Source organism: Heloderma suspectum, chromosome 8, assembly GCF_057233095.1.
Source record: "Heloderma suspectum isolate Gila_16-S chromosome 8, 16-S_ref, whole genome shotgun sequence".
Lineage (NCBI taxonomy): Eukaryota > Metazoa > Chordata > Lepidosauria > Squamata > Helodermatidae > Heloderma > Heloderma suspectum.
This window is the reverse complement of record NC_139465.1, coordinates 25,412,909-25,436,733: the sequence shown is the minus strand read 5'-3', so window position 1 is coordinate 25,436,733 and position 23,825 is coordinate 25,412,909. Positions and strand designations below refer to the sequence as shown.

Genomic DNA, 23,825 nt, shown 5'->3' with positions numbered 1-23,825 from the left:
GGGATGGTAGTGTTGTCGGACAGGGAGATCCATCTTGGCATGCTCAGAGAGAAGCCAACTTACCGGGATGGGGGCCTTTGGGGTCAGTTTGTCCGGAAGGCCAGGGAGGAGGACTGAATGACTTCGAGGGCTCGTCTGCAGGCTCCCAGTGCTGCCACTCAGCGCAAGGCTGGCGTCCAGCTGCATCTTTGGGCTCAGAGACACTTCTTCAGCCGGCCTGCAGTAGAAAGACAGGCAGCGGTGACCGATGGGAAGCTTGCAGACCCCCAGGGCAAAGGCTCCTACCACAGCACGGTTAAGGAAGGCTACTCTGTTGACTTTACAGTCCTACAGCAGGGCTGGGCAGAAGGCAGACTGCGACCTACTGGTAGATCTCTGGGTATTAGATCAGCAAGGCTTTCTGACACCCGAGAGTTTAACAGTAGCAAGTAAAAATCCAAGTAAAAAGAACTCCCTCCCATGACTGGCCTTGTGTTAACAGCTCATCTCCAAGCCTCAGCATTCCTTACCTGCAAAGTAGGCACGCTTGACCAGGCTTTTGTGCAGCTCTGCTGGCCAATTAATTGGTTCCCTCTGACTTGCTCTTTTTGCTGTTTAGAGCTATGTTAAAATCCCTGGTCTAAATTGACTCAGAAGTAGATTTACATATGCAGATCCAGCCATGGCTCATGTATTGTAGTAGGTAATTGCCACCACTCCATTAGCAAGCGTTTTACATCTAGCTCTCCTCCACCCTCCCCACTGCCACTATTTCACTTCTGGGTCTGCTTGGTGGACCTGGGGGGTTCTAGTTAAAAGAACAAAGCAGATCCAAGAAGCTTCAAGTCGGCCCACTCCTGTCCTGCTGCACTCATCAACCAAACATGCGCTCTCAGTAAAGGAGGCTTCTTTGAGAGACACTGCATGGAAGAAGCCATGACACTGACAGCCAAAAAGCTGGAAGGGACCTACTCAAGATGATATTCCATTCCCTCAAGTAAGCCAGAGCTGTCCGAGGAAGAGATTAGCGGCGGAGTACCTGTGTGATCCACTGAAGCTATCACTGTGGTCTTACTAGGAACATGTCTCGCTCTCCGTTAGCACATGAGAAATCAGAAGTATGATGTCCCCTTATGCCTTGTCTGGTGAACAGTGCCAAATTGGGCTCTGTGCTCTTCTATATCCAAGTTACAACTGTATTCCGAGGAACAGGATTCCTCCCCGCCTAGTCTAGGATACCTTCACAATTGGCCCACAATCTCATTCCATTAGCAGCCTCCATTGTTCATCCCAATGACATGGAGTGGAGCCTACAGGTTCCAGGAAAGGTTTTGGAGGCGTGAGAGTTATTGATGCAAGGGATACCTCTCCTTGGGAAGAGGGGTAGCACATCTGACAACTGCAGTTCTGGAAAGAACATATGATCTGCTATCAACAGCTCACTGGAGCAACTTTGTGGACTTAGTTCATTCTGATGCATGATCCTCAGAGAAGTCAATTCACCCCTGGCAAGCAAGCCATGGGTGGCACCTGAAAGACGTCCTTGACCAGAGCTTACCTGGGAATGAGGGGCTCACTGACCGAAGAACTGCTCATGGTGGTGACAGCTGTGAGGGAACTAATGCTGCTTCCAGGTGACACTGTGATCTGGCACAGACAACACAATATGTTAGTAAAGAACGTCCTAGCTAGCATTTTACTTGGAAGCATGCATCGTATTGAACACTATTAACACTACTGCTAAGATCTGTATTTGGACTATATTAAAAATAATAAATTAAAGACTCAGGCACCATCTAAAAATAATCTCAATTTAAGGACAATTATGCTTCTCTTTACTTCTGCTTTACAAGGAACTTGCGAGTTCCAATTAGTGCTAGGAACAGATCTGAGTAACTCCTGGCTTTGAAAATGGCTATTGCTTCTGCATCCCAGGGATTTTCTGCCCTGGGCACAAACAAACCTAATTGGTCAGCAAGGAGCATCCTGAATCACCATCTTAAGACTCTAACATTACTCAGTGAGGCTTCCACCATGCCCTGTACTGCTATAATATTTTCTCCCCCTTTTGTTTCTTTTAACTTTGTGTCCAAGGAAGAGCTCTGTGAAATGTGAAAGCTAGTTCACTGGCACTGTGATTTTTGTTTTTGTCCGTATGGAGGTATTATGACACTGCTTCTATTTAGATAAGTTCATAAGAATATGTTCTAGAAAATCCCAGATCTAACCAACCCATTATGATTGGCTGTATGCAAAAAGAAGTTATGATTTTAATATTTGTTTAAAAAGTTTTTTAAAACCTGATGACTGCAACAACTTTTTTCTTCAGAACTGCAAATAAAAACTTCTTTCCTGTGGTAACTGCTACCCCAAAATGCCATTCAAACCCTGCATTTACTGCAAGCACACTTCTTTGTCCTATGCTTGCACCTGGAAATGACTAGCGCAGCTGGATCAATGGTTTCCTTCAAATAAACTGTCATCCTGAAATGGAAAGATCCATACGAGAAACTGCTGAGGCCATCAAAGCCTTTGGCAAAGGAAGAAGAGACGCCTAGGTGGGAATTCTACCACCTTCATTGCTAAGGTAAATCAAAAGCCCCATTTCAGTAATTCACTGAGCTAAACATTCCCAAGTCCTGTATATTATACTCTCCTAATTAAGCTGGCCAGGGAAATTTTTGCAGTAAGCCCAAGCCAAAACATAAGCAGGTTTCCCCTCTGACTCTGCCAACTCAAGGCAACTACCTGTTGCAGAGATGTACTGGGAGTCATGAATGCATCTGGGGTCATGAGCTTGGGCTTCATGTCATTAGATGGGGAGAGGAAGTCCACGGGCACAGATAGCTCCGAAATGCGGCGTAAGTCAGGCTGTGAGCCATGCACAGATCCCTTCTCTGATCCCAGCCCTTCTGTGCCCAGGTCAGCCAAGTGATCTGGGAATGCTTCAAAACACACCATACAGATTAACAAACAGAAATTCATACTGAGAGGGAAGAGCGCAATTCTTTTTAATTACACACACATCATCCCAGCCACCCAGTAAAAATAATGTTAAACACACAAGTTGCAAGATAAACCAAAGTCCCTGGCTGCTCCCAAGAGACTCCACATCCAAAGTCAGGGACAGGCAAGATTTTGAGTACATAATAGAGGTACATAAAATTATGCATGGTGTGGAGAAAGTGGATTTCATAATACTAGAACCTGGGGTCATCCCATGAAGCTGAACGGCGGGAGATCTGGGACAGATAAAGGGAGGAACTTCTTCACACAGCATATAGCTAAACTATGAAATTTGCTGCCAGAAGATATGGTGTCAGCTGCCAACTTACACGTATTTAAAAGGGGATTAGACAAATTTATGGAAAATAAGGCAATCAACGGCTACCAGTCACGATGGTTATATGCTACCTCCAGTATCAGAGGCAGTATACCTCTGAATACCAGTTGCCAGGGAACAGCAGCAAGAATAGGGCTCCTGCCCTCAGGTCCTGCTTGTGCGCTTCTGAGAAGCATCTGGTTAGCCATGAGGGAAACAGGATGCTGGGCTAGATGAATTTGGAAAACAGAAGGGGTCTGCATGGGCTCCAACTTTTACACAACTCAGTATCCATCAACACAGCCTCCTTCCACGGCTGCCTGAAACACTCGCGTTCCTTCCCAGCCTATGATTAAAAGCAGAATCCCTTTCACCTCCCCCATCCCCATCAAAACCAAATTCTGCAAAGAAGTGTGCAAGGGGTCAAAATATACAAATATGTCTGGTTTGTCCCAGTTGCAGAACTTAATAAGTATGATGTAAAATACTGCAAGGAAATACACCAATGGCTCTGCCCAGAACCTTTGGCTGAAGGAAGAGCACTCACCAAAGTCTTCATGGGAGCCATGAGAAGGTATTGGAGCAGCTGTGTCTGGGCTATGGAGAGGCTGGAATCTGATCTGTACATCCTGAAGGGCCCTGTGACATTCAAGCAGATTGCTTCAGTTCACAAACCTTGTCTCGATCCACTGAGGAAAGCACTGTGATGCTAAACACGCGGTCCCGCTTAGTGCAAGGGAAGGCAGGCAGCAGACAAGTGGCTCCCCTTTCATTCCGTGTGGATTTCACACTTGGAGCTTTGTTGTCTGAATCCGTTCCAATCAGTCGCTCTTTCCTTCATGGGGACTTTGGGAAGCCTCTCCATTTTCTAAAGTATGCATAACCGTAATGGCAAAGCTCAGCCTTCCTCCTTGCAAGATGCATTCAGAGCCAGGTGTCATATGCAAGTGATCCAATCCAAAAGAGTCATCAGAAGGTGAACCCATCACTCTCTACCCAAGCTGCTCCAGCAGTAAAAGGACAATCAAACACACCCGTCTCCCAGGCTCATAAATCAAAGAGGAACTTCGACAGAGTTTCCAGTGGCTGGGAGAGGGGGCTGGCTTCTGTGTCGGTTTCCTTCCCCCCACCTGCATCTGAGGAAATAGGCTGTAGTCCACAAAACTTCATATGAAGCTACCTTATACTCAGACATATTGATCCATCTAGCCCTGTACTGGACGCTTTGGGTCTCCGAGTCCCAATCTACCTTCTCCCACCTCTAACCTATGGCACCGCTCCATTTTTCTTGTTGCCAAAGACCAAATGAGACATGCCAGCAGGAGGTCCCTGCATTAAGTCAACACAGAATCAGAGGGCAGCCCCGGAAAAGCAGCTGCACTACACCATACTCACTTGGTGTGGACACAGAAGAGTTTGATCAGCACCCCTGCAGCTGATTCCACAGCTCCAGTACCCTGAGTGCCTTCTGAAAAAGAAAATAAGAGCTGGAACACTGGGACTTGCTTCCTCCTCTCGCCTGTTGTCAGCAGCAGCATGTGGCCCAGCCTAGACCGTGACGCCAATGGCAGTCCCCACCCAGGCCTCCCAAGCAACAGCAGCCGCTCACAAAGACCTGTCCCCCTTCAGCCACAACCACAGCACAGGCCTGTTCGTGGTAAAGCAGCCAGGGCAGCCTTCCCCAACCTGGTGTGCTTCAGATCTGTTGGACTCCAATTCCCATCATTCCCAGCCAACGCAGCCAATTGGCTATGCTGGCTGGGGGATTCTGGGAGTTGTGTTGGACTACATCTGGAGGGCACCAGATTGGGGAAGGCTGGTTTACACTGTGGGCTTCTTTCACCTGTTTGCCCTGAGAGCCCTGCCCCAAAAGTTTTGCCTTGGCCTATTGCTGACAATGTGAACGCTTCGGGACAGAGCAAAGGAAGGACCTCTTCACACAGCACAGAGTCAAACTATGGAATTTGCTACCACAAGACGTAGTGATGGCTGCCAATCTGGATGGCTTTAAAAGGGGTTAGACAAATTCTTGGAGGAGAAGGCTGTCAATGGCTACTAGTCCTGATGGCTATATGCTACCTCCAGTATCAGAGGCAGTCTACCTATGTACACCAGTTGCCAGGCAATGTGGGTGGCAGGGTGCTGTTGTGCTCGTGTCCTGGTTGTGGGTTCCTGGTCAACAGCTGGTTGGCCACTGTGTGAACAGAATGCTGGACTAGATGGACCCTTGGTCTGATCCAGTAGGGCTCTTCTTATGTTTTTATGTAAAGCCTTTATGCTGGCCTCTTACTCCTGGGCAGCTCCCCCAAGTGAGTGGTGTAGCTGATGACTGGCCTGTTCAGAAACCCCTGGGCTGGTCTTGCCTGTGCTGGTTTGATCACTGCGCGACTACCCCATCTGGGATTCTCCTCTGTTTTGGCATCCTGGTCTTCTGTTGTTGGAAAGCATGTTAAAAGCTGAGATCCATGGAGAAGCAAGTATAAGAACAGGGCAGTGAGATCAAAGCAGCGGGCAGACAGCTAGCTCAGCACACACATCAGCAACCATTCGCTAGAGCTACTTGAGCCTTTCTGTTCCCCATCCAGGTCAGGCACAGCAGCTTCAGAAGGTGGAGCAAGGGCTGAAGCCACTGCTTTGCCAATTGGGATATCACTGCAATTTACAGTTGCAAACCAGCTGTCAGGACCCGACTTCCCAGAGATGAAGCCCGAATCACAATAGAACCATTTATTGCTGTAATTCCAGTCAGCAGGTTTCTGCCTTTACGGCCCGAGTAAAGAGCCACAGATAATGGCTCTCAACAAAGAGTTCAAAACCAGGTTCAGTTCATGAACAGCAAACCCAAACCCCATGCAGTCTTGCACCACCTTGGCAGAATGAATCCCAATAAGTTTAGAAAGTCTAATACAATGTAGGGAAGCTTTGCAAGTTATCCAAGTGTTGTCTCTAGCAAAGACTAAAGCTGCTAAAGGCTCTAGCTTAAATACAGGGGAGGGGCCACTAAAGATCAGTATCGGACATTCACTCTTGGCAGGGAAACCTGCCTCTTACGCGAATGCTGCATCTCACGGGATGTCTCTGCTCCATCCTCTTTAATTGATGCCACCGTAAAGGAGACACCCCTGAACCACCCTCTCCCGCAGAGACCTCCTCCTGTTGCCTTGTCCCCAGGAAGGCTCCCCTGGTTGAGAAGCAGGGGCTTCCGTCAAGGTCAGGTCTCTCGGCTGATGAGATAGACAGGCCGTATCAGTGTCCTGCGTCTCTTCCCCTCCCAGCTGGCAAGCCAGGGGGAGGCCTGGCAGTACTGAGTTCTCAGGCTCCCAGCATCCCACAGCTGGGCCAGATTCTGGAGCATCTCCTTCTGTTCTAGATCCAGAGTCAGAGACTATAGCTCCCCCAAGACTGGAACCAGGCCTCACATCAGCTACAAACGATGGTGCCACAGTCTGGTTTGTGGGCTGATCGCAAATCATGGTTTGCCAATGTGTATATTACGGCAAACCACAGTTAAGCTTTGCAAACCATGTTTTTTTACAATTAATGTATGGAGACTATTCCACTATGTTTGGGGCCGAGAAGCGTTGACTGAAGAGGCAAAGGTGTGGGGAAAATCAGGCTAGCGACTAGAGAGGACTACATCTTTCCCTTCCTCATCTCAGGAAAGGGACCTTTGCCACTCACCTGCCATCAGGCCGTCACTCTCCTCCTCTGCTGGCAGGACTTCCGTGTGTCTCAGCCGGCAGCGGCTGACCACCTGGATGCCAAAGCTCAGGACGGGATGGGTCAGCAGGAACTCTGAGATGGAGCTGAAATAAGCTTTGCCCTCCTCTTGGTTCTGCACGAGTTCCATCACATACAAGACCTGGGAGGAGGGCACCAGAAAGACACCCTGTAGCAATGCAAGCCACAAGGGGGGCTCTTACAGCAGGAAGTGCATGCAGGCCCCTACAACTTGGCCCAGGAAGCAGATGAGGCACAGGAGAACAGGGGAAAGCACAGGCTCTTCCCCCACCCCCGGCAGGACAGATGGGCTGCAGCACTGAATTAAACTGGCTCATACAGCCCTTTCTTTAAAATAAGAACTTTAAAAGTTTGCCCCTTATGTCACAGTCAGTGTAAAAAACAACCCCCCCACCCCAACCACAAAGAACTTTCATCAAACAGCTGCTGCCAGCCTCTAATAAGTTAACAGCAGGCAGGGAGCACCACACCGCTGAGCCGACTGTGGTGGCAATTCAACAGATGCCCAGCTGCTCCACAGCTACGAATGGTTACCTTTCTCTGCACATCGCTCAAAATCAGGTACTCAGCGGAGAGATCCAGGCAGGCCTTCAGGCTAGGAAGGACGTTCATGGAGCTGAATATATCTGGAGAAAACCTGAAATTAACATAGTGAGAAGACGAAAACCGTGTATTACTGGGGTTGCCCACCAATTACCTTTTTAGTTGATATACTGCATTTAAATAATTGTTCGATTACCAAAACGTCCAGAGATGTGCATTTTTTTCAGACATTCTGTAAATGTGTGGAAGAGGTGAAAATCAGGATCAAGCCTACTGTCCCTGCACTCAACCTTCAAGCATTCGTCCAGTGGTCAAACAGAGCTGACATAGAATCAGGGACCCTACCTTTTACAGCGTTTCCAATATAGAAAGAGCCTCTGCATGTACAACATGTATGAGTGTAGACTCAATTCAGATCTTCATATGAAAGTGTGCAGGTCAGGAGCAAAGACTGCAGACGCAATCCTAGTTCCCTCCCCCATGCATGCACATAACATCTGGAAAAGTCTACTCTTAAATTGTAAGGCATCCATGCATAGAAGCGAAGTGCATCCTTAATAACTTGTCTTTTTCATTCCTTATTACAGAAACACACCAGAGCCTAAGCCACTTCAAAACATGAACTTCAGTCTCTCAGCCCCAACCAAAACAACCATTTTCCAGAAGTGCTAAAGCTGTTTTTGTGTTTGGGATGGCTTATGGCTGAGTTTAAGCAGGTGTTGGATAATTCATTCTTATGTATGTAGTACTTTCTATGTAAAGAGAGCCTTGTGCTGTTTTTTCTAGATGTATTTTATGTGCCCTGAATCAACCCCTGAGTATTAGCGATGGGAGAGTGACAAAATTGAAATTCTTTATCTTTATTTTTACATACACACACACACACACACACACACACACACACAGTAGGTGCCTTAAACAAGGCCATGTGTTTCAGCCTTGGAATCTGGCACAGACATGGGGCATCCTGAGAACCAACTTTTTTGTTTAGAAACAAAAACAAACAAACCCTTGGGTTAGAGAAGTATGTCTGAAAGCAACAGTGATAACAACACTTGGCACTTAAACAGCATTTATTGAGAATTCAAAATGCTTTCTTCACATGTATCACCTCAGTAATCTTTACCACAAAGGAACATAGGAAACTGCCTTATACAGAGCCAGACCATTGGTTCAACTAGCCCAGTACTGTCGACACTGACTGGCAGTGGCTCTCCAGGGTTTCAGGCAGGGTTTTTTCCAGCCCTAGCTGGAGATGCTGGGAATCGAACCCGGGACCTTCTGCATGCAAAGCATGTTCTTTACCACTGAACTACGACCCCTCACCTAAGGGGTCCACCATCCTGTAAGGTCCATCAGCCCCAGCCAGCATGGCCAATCGTCAGGAATGCTGGGAGTTGTAGTCCAAGATATCTGGAGGGCACCAGGTTGGAGAAGGCTGTTTTAGATATACTAAAAATAGCTGAAAGCAGCTTCACATTTTAAAAAGAGCAGCTAAGTTGGGCTGTGTGAAATGGAAAATGGTGCTGAAATAACATGAAAAGAAGGAAATGTACACTGCTTCTCCATAACCTGAAGAAAGGGCACTGGAGGAGGAGGAGAAGGTGATGAAGGCCTTGCAAGTGGAAAGCCCCCTCACCAATCAATGCCACCCACACTACAGAGCTGAGAACTGTGGCAATCTCACCGGACAGTCTGCAGACAGGTCCACGATACGGTGCACCACATTTTCAGCTCTCGATTCTGATCTGCTCCTGTGATGAGAAACCTCCAAAAGGGAACTCTGCAAAAACAAAAGGATGGATGAGAAGGACTGAGCCAACAACTGGGAAAGGCCATTTTGTTCAGTTTCTCTCTAAGAATTCTAGCTGGTAGATTTTTTAGCACAACCTTTGTTGCCCTCTGTGCTTGCGCACTCTCTCTCGTTCTCTCATATACCAAGGCGGGCAACTTCAAGAGGTCTGGGGGGCATATTTGCCCCTCCCCAGACCCTGCCCACAGGTTGCACTTCCCTGCCCTGAGGTGCTGAAATTTTTAAAGTTTGTTTTTTAATGGTATCCAGAGTGCCAAAAGGGTCAAAATTAGCTTGTTTTAGATGTACTAAAAATAGCTAAAAGGGTCAAAAGGTGGCAAAAATGAATGCTTCAGATGTCTTTTTTTATCATCTTGTTTTACAATTATGGGGGGCAGTGGGGGCCATATGCAGCCCATGAGCCACATGTTGTGCCCTCCCACACTATACACACAGGATAACGCCTTTCTTCAAAAATAACTATAGTCCAGGAAAAATAGAATTTGACATCAGAAAATTGTAACAGAACGATTTGAAAGTATTTTCCACTCAGAAATAATAGCTGGTTAACGTAGCCAAAATCTACCAAAAACTGAAGCACAGGAACACCCTCAAAATTGCATTCAAAATGACGACCATGTACAAATCTGCAGGTAAGTGTAATTTCTCCTTAAACTTCTATTTTTCCATTTTGTAATGTCCCAGTGACTAGTAATTAATTATAAAATATGGAAAATATTCTAAGAAATATGCAGAACCAGGAACATATTGTATTTATTATACATAATAACCATATTATCTATAATAATAAAAGAGGATGTCTGTCTGTCTACACCATAGCACGAAGACCGTGAAACTGATACCTGAAACTTGACATGCATACTAAGGGGATCCTAGGGGTGTGCACCTCAGGGCTATTTGGTTTTTTAAATGCATTAATTAATTTTAATTAATTTTAATGTGTCTATATGTTTGAAGCCTGCAGCTACATCTTCAGTCACAAGGAGGCAAATTTCCTAACCAGTACATAGTTTTGTAGCTAATACAGTTTGAAACCAGGGAAGTCTAGTAGGCCAAGAGAAAGAGTAATGAACACCCCAGGAAGATGCATTTAACACTGAGAGGCATGCACAGGGATACTGCCACCCCCAGGAAGGAAGGGAACTCTAGTCCTTCAGCTTTGGATTTTTCCATCCCACAATGATTTTATTCTTAAAAACTACAGAGTTAATTACATCACAAAGGCACTATTCTGACAAGGCCCCACCTGGAGACAAAACAAATAAGAGTAGAGAGCTGATAACCCTCCATAAAAACCAGCTTCTAAAACTCCTGCTCCTTTACTATGGCAATGAACCCTATTGGTGTAAATACAAGACACATGCAGCTATTTTCCCAGAGAGGCCAGCCTTGCTTCCCACTGACAATGGAAAACCCTTAGCAAAAAAACAGGATCATGTCCTTACTCTGGATCTTGCTTCTTATGGTTGTCACAAAACAGCAAACAGGAGAGAGGTCGACCGTCATGGGGTTTCCATTCATGAAGGCACCTAAGCAGGAAACCAAAGAAACAATGACTGGCAAGCCTACTTTTTCATGGGTGCAGAGCTGAAAGGCACCTACAGCCCAAAGAAAGCTTTAGGAACTCCGGCTGGAGACCCAACCTGTCTTCTCTCTGCTTACCTTGGCTCATCCTGCCCTTCAATGTAAATCTGCCAGAATTTGACATAGCCGTCATGGCTTGCTGTGGCCAAGACAGTTCCATCAGGAGAAAGGGCTCCCTCACTGAGGCACTAGATAGGAACAGGAAAGAAGAGATGGAAGATATAGAAGAGATGGTCTTAAGCTGAGCAATGCAATATCACTGAAATACAAAGCAAGTGGTTGTGATGGAGAATGTAATCCGAGGGTCCATATTCAAAATAAAGGCAACTCAGACTGGGAATTGTAAAATCTTTTTTGCCTCGTACACTGGGTGGTCAAGCTTTTACAAACTTAGTTTGCAGCAGCACAAACTCCTAATTTGGACTGCCCGAAGTTTACACTTTTGCTTTCCTGGATGTTCAAAATTTTAAACTGATAAACACATGAGAAATGTTGGGGGATTAGAAGTCCTTTTTCATTTTATATTCTCCATCCAGGTTCAGCTAGCATCTGCCACCACCATCTCATGCACAGCTGCTACCAATATACTACCTCCTTCAGACCCTTATTTGGGTCATTTCCAACATCCACTCTCATCTCAAGCACCTTTCCATTAGTGGGGTAGGAAGAACTTTTCCATCAGTACCAGCACAACCTTGACTCTCCCAAAAGGTCATGCTCCTCAATCACCATATTGTGTCCTGCTGTCTCACTTCCCATTTTAAAGAGGTGTCTTTTATCCCCAGCGCTGTTAACAGGGTTAAACCAAAATGGCTGTGCCATCCAAAGTGTCCTGTAAACAGAGGCTGAAAAGCCAAGTTTACCACCTACACAATTAAAACAAGGGTATTAGGGAAAAAAATACTGTCATAGCATCTTACAGTGCTGTGTTTTGCCTTACAGTGCTGAGATACAAGCAAGATACAGCAAGATGAAGATGACATCTTTGCTTCTGTCTGTTTATCCAGTCATTGAGAACTGTTCCTTGATAGTATCTGTTCTTACCACTTGAGCTCAACAACAAAGCAATGGCTGTGTTCACACATAAGGATAATCCAGGAATCCTGGTTCAATAAAACAAGATGTGAATAAACTATGTGCTACTGTATGCAGCATGTTCATTCCTACCTTTGTGAGACGAGGTCAACAAATTGGGAACGGACAGCTTTTTTGTGACAAACCAAACTCGGGAAGTACACTCAAACGAGGCAGGATTCATAAACCAACAGCAAAAGCCAGCGTAGAAATCCTGGCTTGTTTGGATGATCTTAGCCATGATCTCAGGTTCAGATGCTATGCAAAACTCTCCCCTTCCTGGTTTATTTACCTGCTCATGCAAAAGATGGTTTATTAAGCCTGAATTCCTGGATTATCATTCTGTACAAACACAGTCATTAGTTCATTCAGAACAACTTGCCACAGGAATCTTCAGCCAAATGAAAATATGAGGTTGAGAAATTAAAACATACATATCAGAAATGATAATAAGACATCTGCCCCTACACCAGAGAGCAGCAGAACTCTTACCGTGCTGTGACCTTTCACCACAATAAAGCCCTCTTTGATGCTGGTCACCTCCAATGGCCATGAACTGTGGTTGGCTCTGATTATATCGAGATCCCAAACCTCTGCCTGCAAAACAAAGAGAAGCAGTCAACACACAAGCACACTAAAGCTTTATCAGGAGTTAAGTCAACTGTCACCCCAGCTACCAGCTTGCTCTACATTCACTGTCCTCCCTTGAATTCTACACCATTTTCTGTGTTTATTCCTCACAAGTACAACTTGCCCAAATGTACCACTACATTTGGTCATTACCATATTACATACCTAGCTTTTTGCTCCAGGGCAGCAGTGGTAAATTGTGAAGTACCGGAGCTCATCGTGACAGTCCGTGTAGCGATGCCCCCAAAAGAGAATCCATAGCCATGCCCCAAGAATGTATATTTATGTCCTGTTTTTCCATCATTTATACTCAGGGGACCTAATACTCTTATTAAAGACTCCATCATAGAACTAGACATCCCCAACTGCTAATAAAATCTCATGATTAAGAACATAAGAGTCATGCTGGATCAGATCAAGGGTCCATTCTGTCCACACAGTGGCCAACCAGCTGCCTGTAGGAACCCCATAAATATGACATGAGTGCAATAGCACCCTCCCTGTTGTGTTCCCAGCAACTGGTATACATGGGCATGCTGTCTAATGGAGGTAGTATATTGCCATTAGGACTAGTAGCCATTCCTAACCTTACCCTCCATGAATTTGTCTAATCCCCTTTTAAACCTATCCAAATTGGTGGCCGTCACTACATCCCGTGATAGTTAAATAAGCTATGGAATTTGCTATGTGCTGTGTGAAGAGGTCCTTCCTTTTATCTGTCCCGAATCTGCCACCTATCAGTTTCATGGGATGACCCTGGGTTCTAGTATTATGAGGGAGAAAAATTTCTCCCTATCCACTTTCTCCACACCATGCATAATTGTGAACATCTCTATCACGTCTCCTCTCATTTGCTTTTTTCCTAAGCCAAACTGGGACAAAGTTTACAGGGCATGACTGCAATCCTACACTTGGCAGTAACTTGACAGAGCTGACTTTTCTGACGGCAGAGGTTCAACTTGTAGGACACATTGAGCTTTAACAGATCTCCCGGCAGCTGAAATGCAACCTTTAGCTTTTAATTAAAATATTCTGAGCACTGAATATTTTATATATAAGCACTATATTAAAAAAAACCCTGTATGTCAGGCATACCTACTCTTATTAATATCCTAAAAAGAGGCATCGCCTCAGGGAAAAAAACAAAATCAGAGCTACTTACCCTATCCTCATGCAACAGTGCCAGAGTCTGACTGCCTTCTTCGCAGCTGTCGTCATTCTCTTCAGGAATGAAGGGGCACCATATGATCCTCCGGAAGCTGTTCAGAGGAGTCCCGTCTGGTCGTTTGATGTTCACCAAAATCTCCTCCCTGATCACCAAGTTAAGGATATGCTACAGACTGTTTTCCTTCATGAAAGCCTCCAAGAAATTTTAATATGAACTCATTTCTGGCTTATCTCAGATATGTCGGAAATAAATGCAAAGGACTGGCTGTTGCTCGACTCCAGCGAAGAGCTAGAAGAAGCAAGTTCTCCAAGAACTTTCTCAGAAACAAATGCCGTGACCCTGCGATTCAGCCTGACTTTACACACCATAAGATCCAATTGCCTTCAAGAACACACTTTTAATGAGAATTTGACTTTAGACAATACCCATTCCTCACCTTGCAACAAACGTGAGGAAAAGAGTAGCTTCAACTTCCAACACACCCTCTGAACATTAAACAATGATCTGGTTCACATGTAACAGCTAACTATGGGTTGTTTAACCTAGGGTTAGTTGTGGCCCTGTGGCAGCAAGCTAGCACACTGCCTCCTGCATGCTCGCGGCTTCTGCTTTCCTAGACAATCCTGGAATGCCTGTTCCTAGGTTATTGTCATTATGTCCGAATCCAGAAACACTGGGTTGCTTACAGGTTAAACAACCCAGAGTTAACCCAACAAGAAACCATGGGTTAACACTTGGTTTAACCCATAAATAACCCAGAGTATCTGGGTTCAGACATAACGAAAAGGGCATTCCTGTGTTATTTAGGAATGCAGAAGCAGGTGGGAACCGGCAGGCTGGCTCGCTCCCACATGCTCACGCACAACCCATGGTTAACAAACCATGGGTTGTTTGATCATATGAATTGGGTCAATGCATAAAGCTGTCTTCTCCACTCTTTAGCCTGGGTGTAGGTATTCCTTTCATTTTTCCTATAAAAAAAATCTAAAAATGGCAACAACTATCTAGAACACCCCTGCTGTCTCCTTTTTTTGCATACACTTCTCTCCCAGGTTGCCAAATGCACCATTCACTGTTCAACGACTGGCACATACTGCAGTACTGGAGAACTGGTGCTATTCACTTAGTTCTTAGACAGATGCTGGGTATCTGCACTTTCGGCATACCTTGACAAAAGGATATAAGCTGTTATCAGGTTAACAAGAGTAAAGTTAAGAGGAAGACACAAATGAAGTGGTGCAATAATGGGGCAAATCCCTAACATGGGCCAGAATATGACATCCTCGTTTGGGCTGGTTCAGGCATAAAGGTCTTCAGCCTTCGTTTATTAAACTAAGAACGAGCATCAAGCTCCCATGCCCCACCCACCCATGTCCGCTTGCTGGCTTTGGTGTTTCAGGATAGAAGTGCTGAAGCTAGTGGATCACCCTAATGCTCATTCTCAGCTCTACGAGCCATGGTTAATTAATCCAAAACCGTTATGTCTGAACCAGCCCTTTGAGTCAGAATGCAATGATTTAAGGTATTTGCAGGCTGGATGACTTCTGTGAGAAGAGAATATACTATGCCCAGATCTTGGCTGGCAGAAATAAGTAAGATGCTAGTATATTACTTAAGTTGTGTGTTGTTGTTTTTAAAAAAGATCCTGCCCGCTTTTTATACCGAAGATGTCAGTTCTTCTTGTATATGGCACCCATTGACTAGCCCATAGATCAGCATTGAGCAGACTTCAGGCTTGCGGGATATGCTTTGTTTTTCACTAGAACCCCGAAATCCACCAACTTGAGCCAGGTGCAAAATAGTAACTCGGGCAGGCAGGCATACATTAGGAAGTAAAGAAAAGGGTGCCCCCTGAGGACATGCTCAGTCTAGGCATTTGTGATCTGTACCAGAACCAAGCTCACAAGTCTGATGGCCTTGTAAGCCCCTTCCAACCCTACTATTCTATGATTCACACAAAAATGCACTCCTGGTTTTCTCCCAAGCATACTTTTTCAGCAATATTTTTTTTGGGGGGTGGGGGGTAGGGAAGGTTTTTTAGTTGTTGCTATTTGTTAGACAACCGGGAGTCAGAAACCTTTGTTGATCTACTGCAAATCACCCAGCGGTCTACCAGTAGATCCCAATCTATTTCTGCCCACTCCTGCTCTAGATCTACCACACTACAGCTTTCTTCCACAATGTGTAGTCTTGAGAGGTAAGATACTGAATTTTTCCATTCTCCATGGCCAGGCGCCAGACAAAGAGGTTGCCAGCTTCATCCAGGCAGGCTAGTTGGTTGGAGTTGAGGTGAGCAAAAGCCAGGTCTGCCACGCCACCAGTGAAGCCTTTCAGGAGGGTCCGCTCAGCTGTGTTGACACTCAGGACCCGCACCATGGCAGAGCCATTGCTGGCACCTGACAGAGAGGGGCAAGAAAAATGTCAGTCCAAATGGCCAAGGCAAAGCCAATGCTCTCCCTACAGCAAGGGAACCTCAGTCCAACACAAGGCCATTCCAAGGAACTGAAGTGCAAACAAAACCCCAACCCAAACCGCAAGTTGCGCAGTAAGTGGGTGGAGATGCCTCACCTCTAATGGCATATGCCAAGTAGGCATTTGACACGGCTATCAGGTTACCGTAGTAATATTTCTGCTCCCAGTCATACCTGGCCACTGGCTGGATTTTCACCTGGGTGAGGAAAAAGAACACAAAGGGCAGCTGAAGTGTAGAATTAAATTCAACGTTTACCAAAAAGGAATGCTGCACCTATTCTTGGGCAGAAGGCTATAAAACATATGCTCTGAGACAGGACGCTGAATGCAAGGTGGTGTTAGCCAGGAAGTGAAGAGAGAAGAAATGGTGAATGCCTAGTTAATCTATGGTACGAGGAAACCTCCAAGCAGTGTGATCAAGAAGCAGACCTGAGCAACTCTGTCCTGACAAATCAATATTATATTGCAAGTGAATGTGTTCTAAAAGGTGTTTTGGCAATAAAGGGGATGTCTATACAGGACTAACCTAGTTGGACGTAAGAGGTGAGTTGGGATGGAGATAGGAAGTACTGACCACAAATGTGGAAACCTAAATAGAGTCAATCAACATAATTTTGCCCCTTAAAAAGACTCAACCTCTAATGTTTTATGGGAATTAAATGAGTGGCTGATAGCACCGAAAATTATAACTGCAATGACTGGATTAACAAGATGCCAGACATGAAATAAGTGATTTTTATGGATTATGGTAAAATGAAGAAATTGACCTATTACCTGAAAAGCACACGAAGTCAGACAAAACTTGAGGAGATGCATTTCAACTTAGAAGCCAGCTATATGGTAGATATTACAATGTTAAGGGCAACACTAATGATTCTTCAATGCTATGATCTCATAGGATTTTATATTTAGTTAGGCTTTTATCTACAGACCCAGAAGCAGTGTTCCACTCAGGCTTTCCCACACAGCCCCTTCCCACTGCATCCCTTTGCACCTGCTAAGAAGATGCTCCTGAGGGGAAGAGGACCCTTGGGAATAGCTTGCAATGTAGAATGGGGGTGGACTGAAGCTGGGGGAGAGGAAATTGGCAGAAATCATAGAGCACCCCTTGCATGAGCAGAAGTGCCTTCTGCCTTGGAGGTGCCTTGGTAGAGGGGCTGTGGCTCAGGGATAGAGCACACAAAAGTTCCTAGGTTCAATCCCCAGCATCTCCAGGGAGGGCTGGAAAAACTCCTGCCTGAAAATGTGGGACAGTCACTGCCAGTCACTGTCGATAATACTGGGCTACATGGACCCAGGGTCTGACTCAGTATAAGGCAGCTTCCTCTGTTCCACATGGCTCCTTGGATCCAATCCATTCTACACACTTAGTGTATATTTTTATTTTTTCATCATATTTATGACTGAGTACAGGTTGCACTGTAATGCTATTTAGAATAAGAATTATTAAGAAGATGGCAACATCTTATAGAACACCACCTGAAAGAGGCAGCAGGATCCCTGAATAGGAGGAGACACTTTTGTTACCACAGCATTAGACAGATTGCACAAGGAAATCAGTTTCAGAACAGACATGTAGGGAAATGGCTTATGTGTACTGTTTCACACCAGACCCAGAAGGGAAGCAGGGCTAGCAACATTGGAGTTCGACACAGCTCCAACCCTTTCTACTTTTCTCCAGCCCTTTAACCCAAGGATGGGCAGAAAGTAGCGCTCCAGATGGTTTGGACTTCAAGTCCCGGCACTTCAACACTTCAGGAGGCTGGAGAATGCTGCTTTGTACATAGTCCAGATGGACCTTTGCCCCTTTTACCTTGTTGCTTCCTCTAGCTTTACTAGTGATGCTGGAGTCACTGCTGGCTACTATCTCGACATCTTTAGCAGTTATCACCATGCAGGTGGAACTGTCATCTCCAGAGAGGCAGCTAAAAGAGAGGGAAGAAGAAGAAAAACACACATGTCAAACCAAAGACATGAAGGACAAATAGCATTTGCTATCAGCAGTTTAAAGAGCTAGGGTTGTGTCTTAATGAAGGCTGCCAATCGAACAGTGATACCTGCTACGATGATATAGCCATTTTACCTTTGGTCTTTCCCATGGTAGACCATCTTCCAACAAAACTGTAGGCTGTCCGTGAAAGTAACACAAGACAGAGGGCAATGTGAACCAAGAATCTGAAACTTCAACGTTAATTATGGATGATGAGGCCTCTTTTGACTGAACAAGTTTGCTCCCACTAAACTGTGGGCCAACACACCCCTCATCTGTGGGACAGCACACTTGCTTAAACTGGGTCTCTCTGGAGCAGAAGCTGCACGCAGTGTTAAATAACCTTACAGCAGTGAGCAAGGAACTCCGAGAAACCAAGTCTTTGCAGGAGAGAGTGCTTGCTGAGATTGCTCCCTGCCAAGTCTATTTCAGCACAGCCATGTCAAATAGACCTTGGGCTCTCACCTCCGTGCCACCCCGTCCCACCAAGATACCTACATGACTTGCTTCTCTTGCAGTGCTCCAAGGGGAACTGTCTGGGGGACTGGCTTGGCCAAGGAAACACCATCTCCAGCTGCTATGGGATCTGGCACCAGCAAACCATTCAGGTCTCCGTTGTATGAACTGGATGATCTCTGATTTTCATTCACTGAACCTGAATGAGGGGAGAGAGAAAAAGGAGGAGCAACATTCACAATTGTTCAGTAAAATGGCCATATATGTTTTTGAAGCAGACAGCCTCCATTCAGTGACTCAGATGAGAAGACCATACCATGGAAGGGAGTGATTTTGTTCAGGAAAAATGTAAGGCTGTCTTTGTTAGGCACAAGGAAGAGCTTTGCTCTGTGTTTCCACTAAAACAACAGCCCAAAAGAAGCCAATCTAAAGCAGGGCTGGACAGATTTTAAGGCTTGTGGGATCTACTTTGTTTCCCAGTAGAACTCTGAGGTCCACCAACCAAGTCCAGATGCAAAATAGTGGCTCAGGAAGGCAGACACAGAACTGAAGAACAAGGTGGCTCTCGTATACATACTCCACCCAGGAACTGGTTTTCAGTACCAGAACTGGGGCTCGTACACAAACAAATCTACTCCTGTTCCTGCTCTGTTCCACACACAAGATTTCTTGATTTCATCAGCCTAATTTAGGAGGGAAGGAAAAGGATTTTTTTGTCACTATTAAATCACTGGGAGCTGGAACCCCTTGCAGAACTACTGCACCTGTAGATTTACCAGTAGATCCCAACGTACCTTCTGCCCACCCCTGCTCTAGAACAGCCTTCTTCAACTCAGCACCCTCCAGATGTGTTGGGACTACAACTCCCAACATCCCCAGACACCTTGGGAACGATGGGAAGTCTAGCGCAACACATCTGGAGGGCACCAGGTTGGGGAATGCTGATCTAGAGAATTACATCAGACATTCCACTCAAGCTTGGACAAGTTAAATTGCTGGCTCTCCTCTCTAATACAAGAGAAGTTCCTGGTGGTACAGCTTTTGAAGTTGAATGATAGAGGAAGCAAGAGAAATTAAGCATGTCCTGCTTAGTTCCAAGGCCAAAATCAAGCAAGTAACTCCATGCCATTTGACTATTAATACTGAGGACTGATGGGGGTGGGGGGAGAGAATCCAAGACAACATTAAATATCCGCATAGCTTATCTGTATGTGGAATTAATGCAATTGGACACGCAAATCAAATAATTGTATGCCCAACAGATCTTACAAATGGGTAAGAAAAGAGTAATCTCAACTGAACTGTGACCAAATGGTTGGTCTCAAAACTTCCTTGAGTTGATTAAACAAAAATAAAGCTCTCAAGTTTGTTGAGCCTTTCAGTGACACAGGTCGCTGAAAGTTTAATTACCATAATGAAAACAGTTGCAAAGGATTTGCAAATACTTTGTGATACATTAATTTCTGCAAATAATAGGAAGCATATTCATCCCACTCAAGATAAATATGCTTATGAGTTGGATAAGCATGAGCACAGAGGGTTACAATGGCACTGGAGGGAGTAAGTCTGAATAATGAGATATTGCATTGGCTTTTCTATTAGTGTTTTTAAAGTTACTTGCAAGGCTCTGACCTGGTTCACATGATGAAACAACCCATGATTTGTTAACAGGCTGTTCAGGAGCGTGTGAGCTGGCTTTTGACCACTTGACTGCTTCCAGTGTGCTTAACAACCCAGGGATGCTCTGGGCCTGGGTTGTTCTCTGTGATGAGCAAACCCAGAACAACCCAGGGTCAGAGCTGCGTTGTACAAACTGCATCATGAGCTCAATTCAGACATCATACCGAGCAGCAAGGCAGGACATACACAGGCAACCTGTGTGAGGCAGAAGTACCGGCCTAGCCTTCTAATCAAACACTGGAAGGGGGAAAACAACAACTGCTGACAGCTTGAACTTTTCCCACAACTACTGCCCAAACACCCGGGAGCATGGCAGTGGCATCAGATCCCAAAGTGAACTGGCCTGTGCCCCATAACCCCAAGTGCCCTTAAGAAAGCCCCTCTTTTGAGTGAGGGAGTGGAGGGCCCCCCCACCTCTCAACTAAGGACCTTATCTGATGCCCAAGCACCAGTTGTAGAACACAGCAACAGTTGTGACACAGAAAATAAACCCTGTACAGAAACTGGATGGAAGAGGTATCCAGAAGATTGCTATGGGGAGGCAAGAGCCCTGAGACCAGAGAAGCCAGCTAAGATCGCAGTTCAAAATTCCTTCACAGCACTGTCAAGAACACTAAGTCTAAGCAATATGCAAGATGCCTTAAAGCAGCAGTAAAGCAACACAGTGGTAAGAGTGTGGGTTGGTGGGTAGGCTCGGAACACAATATCCGGGTCCGTGGAGGACTTGCCTTATCTATAGGCAGTGAACAGGCCAGAAAGAAGTTTCCTCTCTGGTCCACTCTGGCTGAGCACCTCTCCTCTCCCAAGCTGCTATCTAACTGCTTTGCTTTGGTGAAGGAGCCTGCCTTCACTAAAGCAAGGCAAAGCTGGCACCTGTTGGCTGGCTGCCTGGCACACAGCGTTCCTTCTTTCTCACACTAACATAGGGGAGAAAGAGCCACACCCCCGCCCATGAAAGCAGGGATCCAGCCTTGTATGTGAGCTGATTTAGAAGTTTGTATGGCTATAGTCACACCCCAAATGTTAAAAAATGTGTTCCAACAGGGAATCAAGGGAATCACATGAAATGCTAAGAATCAACTTTTGCTTTCAATTGTCTTTCATTCACACTACTTCTTTCACAGTTAGAGGGAGAACTGAAACAGAAAGGCAACATTCGCTGAAGAAATAAAACTTCAGAGCTAGGGAAAGGCGAGGCAAGGCAAAGGCATTTCCCATTTTCTGCCAAGATAAAGAACTCATCTACTACAAATTAAGTTAGCGGCCAAAATACTGTCCCCCACCCCACTCCCTGCCATCCATCCTAAAAGAAAATACTTATGCAGTGAAGCAACACTCGCTCCTGTGCTATGTCAGGGACTTGAATGTGACAATTCCTTCCCGAAGCAACGGAGAAAACATTAAAGATGGAGAGAGACTTTCCAGCAGAGCCTTTGCTCAAGAGCTGGAAATGCGTGCCAGCTCTGGTGGCACAGCATATTAGCAACCAAACAACCCCACCCAGCAGCACAGAGCTGGTTGAGCTTAGGGTAGGAAATGCCAACAGTCACACCGCATTGCTCACATGAAATGGTTTCTGCTGCAGGCACCTTGGAAACCAATGTACAGTGATGGACAAAAGGGGAAAGATCAGACTGAAGGCTGGCAGAGCAGAAGAAGTTCTGATGAAAGTCCAGGCTGTATTCTGCGCTTCTATTACTAGTGCAGTACATGCAGTAGTAATGATACAGAATGTCTTACTGTAGGATGGGCAGCTGATTTTATGCTGATGATGAAAAACAGCATGGTTCCCCAAACACCGACATGTCTTGTTCATGACTTACGAGGCTAATGCACTTTTCAAAGGCAGAAATGTTGCGGTTTTGGCCTCAAATAATAGCCAGCATGACATGTTCAATGGGCACTCTACACTCTCTACAACTAAAATAATGGCTCCATTGTAAAATATTAAGGAACTTATCCCTATCTCTGCAGGTACCTCCAATTTATGAAGAGTCCCAAAGCATAAAACAGCTCACTTAACTTTACCTCCTTCCCCAAGTCATTCTTGCTTTTGCGCTAGCCAGGTAGATCACCTGCGGATGGGGAGACAGTGCTTCAGCAAAGGTGAACATACTAGGAAGGGTGCTTCGTTCTGGCTGACCTGTCATGTCTGGCACTGGATACACTCTGGAACAGTGACAAAGCCTGTCCCAAGAACTCTCACTGGATAGGGAAGGGAGCAGAGGAGAAGTCTGATTTAACAAAGTGAATCTAATACTGGATGAACTGGCCATAACCATGTCATCGTTGCCCCCTTCGATTGCTTCTAATGCACTTTTGTTTGTTTTCAACTTTTCAAGGGCTTCAGACACCTTTTGCTAGACTCACAGATGAGGAATTTCAAGACATCTGTATACTTTTTTTTGCCTAAGCTCAAAGTTGCTTACCTGAAACCCTCAGTGTGTGTGTGTGTGTGTGTCTATTAAACACACACTAATAATTCAGCCTACCAGTAGATAATACATCACCCCAAATGCCATGCAAAATAGCTAACATTTGCAGCCCTTCCAGAATGCCACTGGGGATACACAATTTCTGACCTAGTTCAGGAAGCTTGTTCGGGGAGAGATGCTCCCAGGCAACATTTAAAGGTAAAGACTTTAAAGGTAAGCCCCAGCATCCTGAACTGGGCCCAGAAGCTCACGGTCAACCACTTACAGTTGCCCTTGAACTGACTGGATATGTCCTTGCCTCCCCACATTCAACATGAGGCAAGTCACGGAATTCTGCACTAGCTGCAGCCACCAAATTGTTTTCCAGGACAGCCCCATTGTAGAGCATGTTACAACAGTCCAGGTTACAAAAGCACGTATCAGCGTGGCTCAGTCTCCCTGGTCTAAAAGAGTCAGACCCTATGCATCAAGTAAAACTGCTAAAAGAGGGGTGGGCAACTTGTGACCCTCAAGTTGTTTTGGCCTGCAACCCCCATCAGCCCCAGCCAGCATAGCCAATGGTGAGGAATTATGGGAGCTGTAAGCCAAAATATCTGGAGGGCCACAAGTTGCCCAGCCCTTGTACTAAAAAGATGCTCCTGGCCAGCAGGATCACCTCCTTATCCAGGAGCAAGGCAGGGTCCAGAAATACCCCCAGGCTCTGAAGCTGCTCAGATAGGAAACAGTACTTCCCTCTCCCCACAAAAACACAATCAAGGCATAACTCCATCAAGAGCCACACAACAACCCCCCAGCTTCACCTCTGTCTTGTCTGGATTCAATCTCAGTGTTACAAAATAACTTGATTTCACGGATACAGTAGGGGCAGAGAAAAACAAAGATGGCTACATGCCATCGTATATATTGAGAACACCAGGAGGTCCACAAATATGGTTAAC

At 45.6% G+C, this 23,825-nt stretch overlaps 1 protein-coding gene across 2 annotated transcripts in view; it reads right to left on the bottom strand.

The window, feature by feature from the left end:
- The window catches only part of EDC4 (enhancer of mRNA decapping 4), a 44,688-nt gene that overhangs the window by 18,787 nt on the left and 2,076 nt on the right, over positions 1 to 23,825 (bottom strand). Inside the window, exons 2-18 of one of the 2 annotated variants that reach the window (XM_084813214.1) lie at positions 18,815 to 18,971; positions 18,140 to 18,251; positions 16,423 to 16,522; positions 16,061 to 16,250; positions 13,849 to 13,996; positions 12,549 to 12,653; positions 11,061 to 11,170; positions 10,844 to 10,927; positions 9,273 to 9,368; positions 7,577 to 7,679; positions 6,983 to 7,163; positions 4,697 to 4,769; positions 3,849 to 3,940; positions 3,417 to 3,530; positions 2,728 to 2,924; positions 1,538 to 1,626; positions 64 to 217 (exon numbers count right to left, since the gene is read on the bottom strand). In XM_084813214.1, the coding sequence (XP_084669340.1) occupies positions 64 to 217; positions 1,538 to 1,626; positions 2,728 to 2,924; positions 3,417 to 3,530; positions 3,849 to 3,940; positions 4,697 to 4,769; positions 6,983 to 7,163; positions 7,577 to 7,679; positions 9,273 to 9,368; positions 10,844 to 10,927; positions 11,061 to 11,170; positions 12,549 to 12,653; positions 13,849 to 13,996; positions 16,061 to 16,250; positions 16,423 to 16,522; positions 18,140 to 18,251; positions 18,815 to 18,971 (2,105 nt within the window). The remainder of the gene's footprint in view (positions 1 to 63; positions 218 to 1,537; positions 1,627 to 2,727; positions 2,925 to 3,416; positions 3,531 to 3,848; positions 3,941 to 4,696; positions 4,770 to 6,982; positions 7,164 to 7,576; positions 7,680 to 9,272; positions 9,369 to 10,843; positions 10,928 to 11,060; positions 11,171 to 12,548; positions 12,654 to 13,848; positions 13,997 to 16,060; positions 16,251 to 16,422; positions 16,523 to 18,139; positions 18,252 to 18,814; positions 18,972 to 23,825) is intronic. The other variant, XM_084813215.1, reaches the window with a different exon arrangement.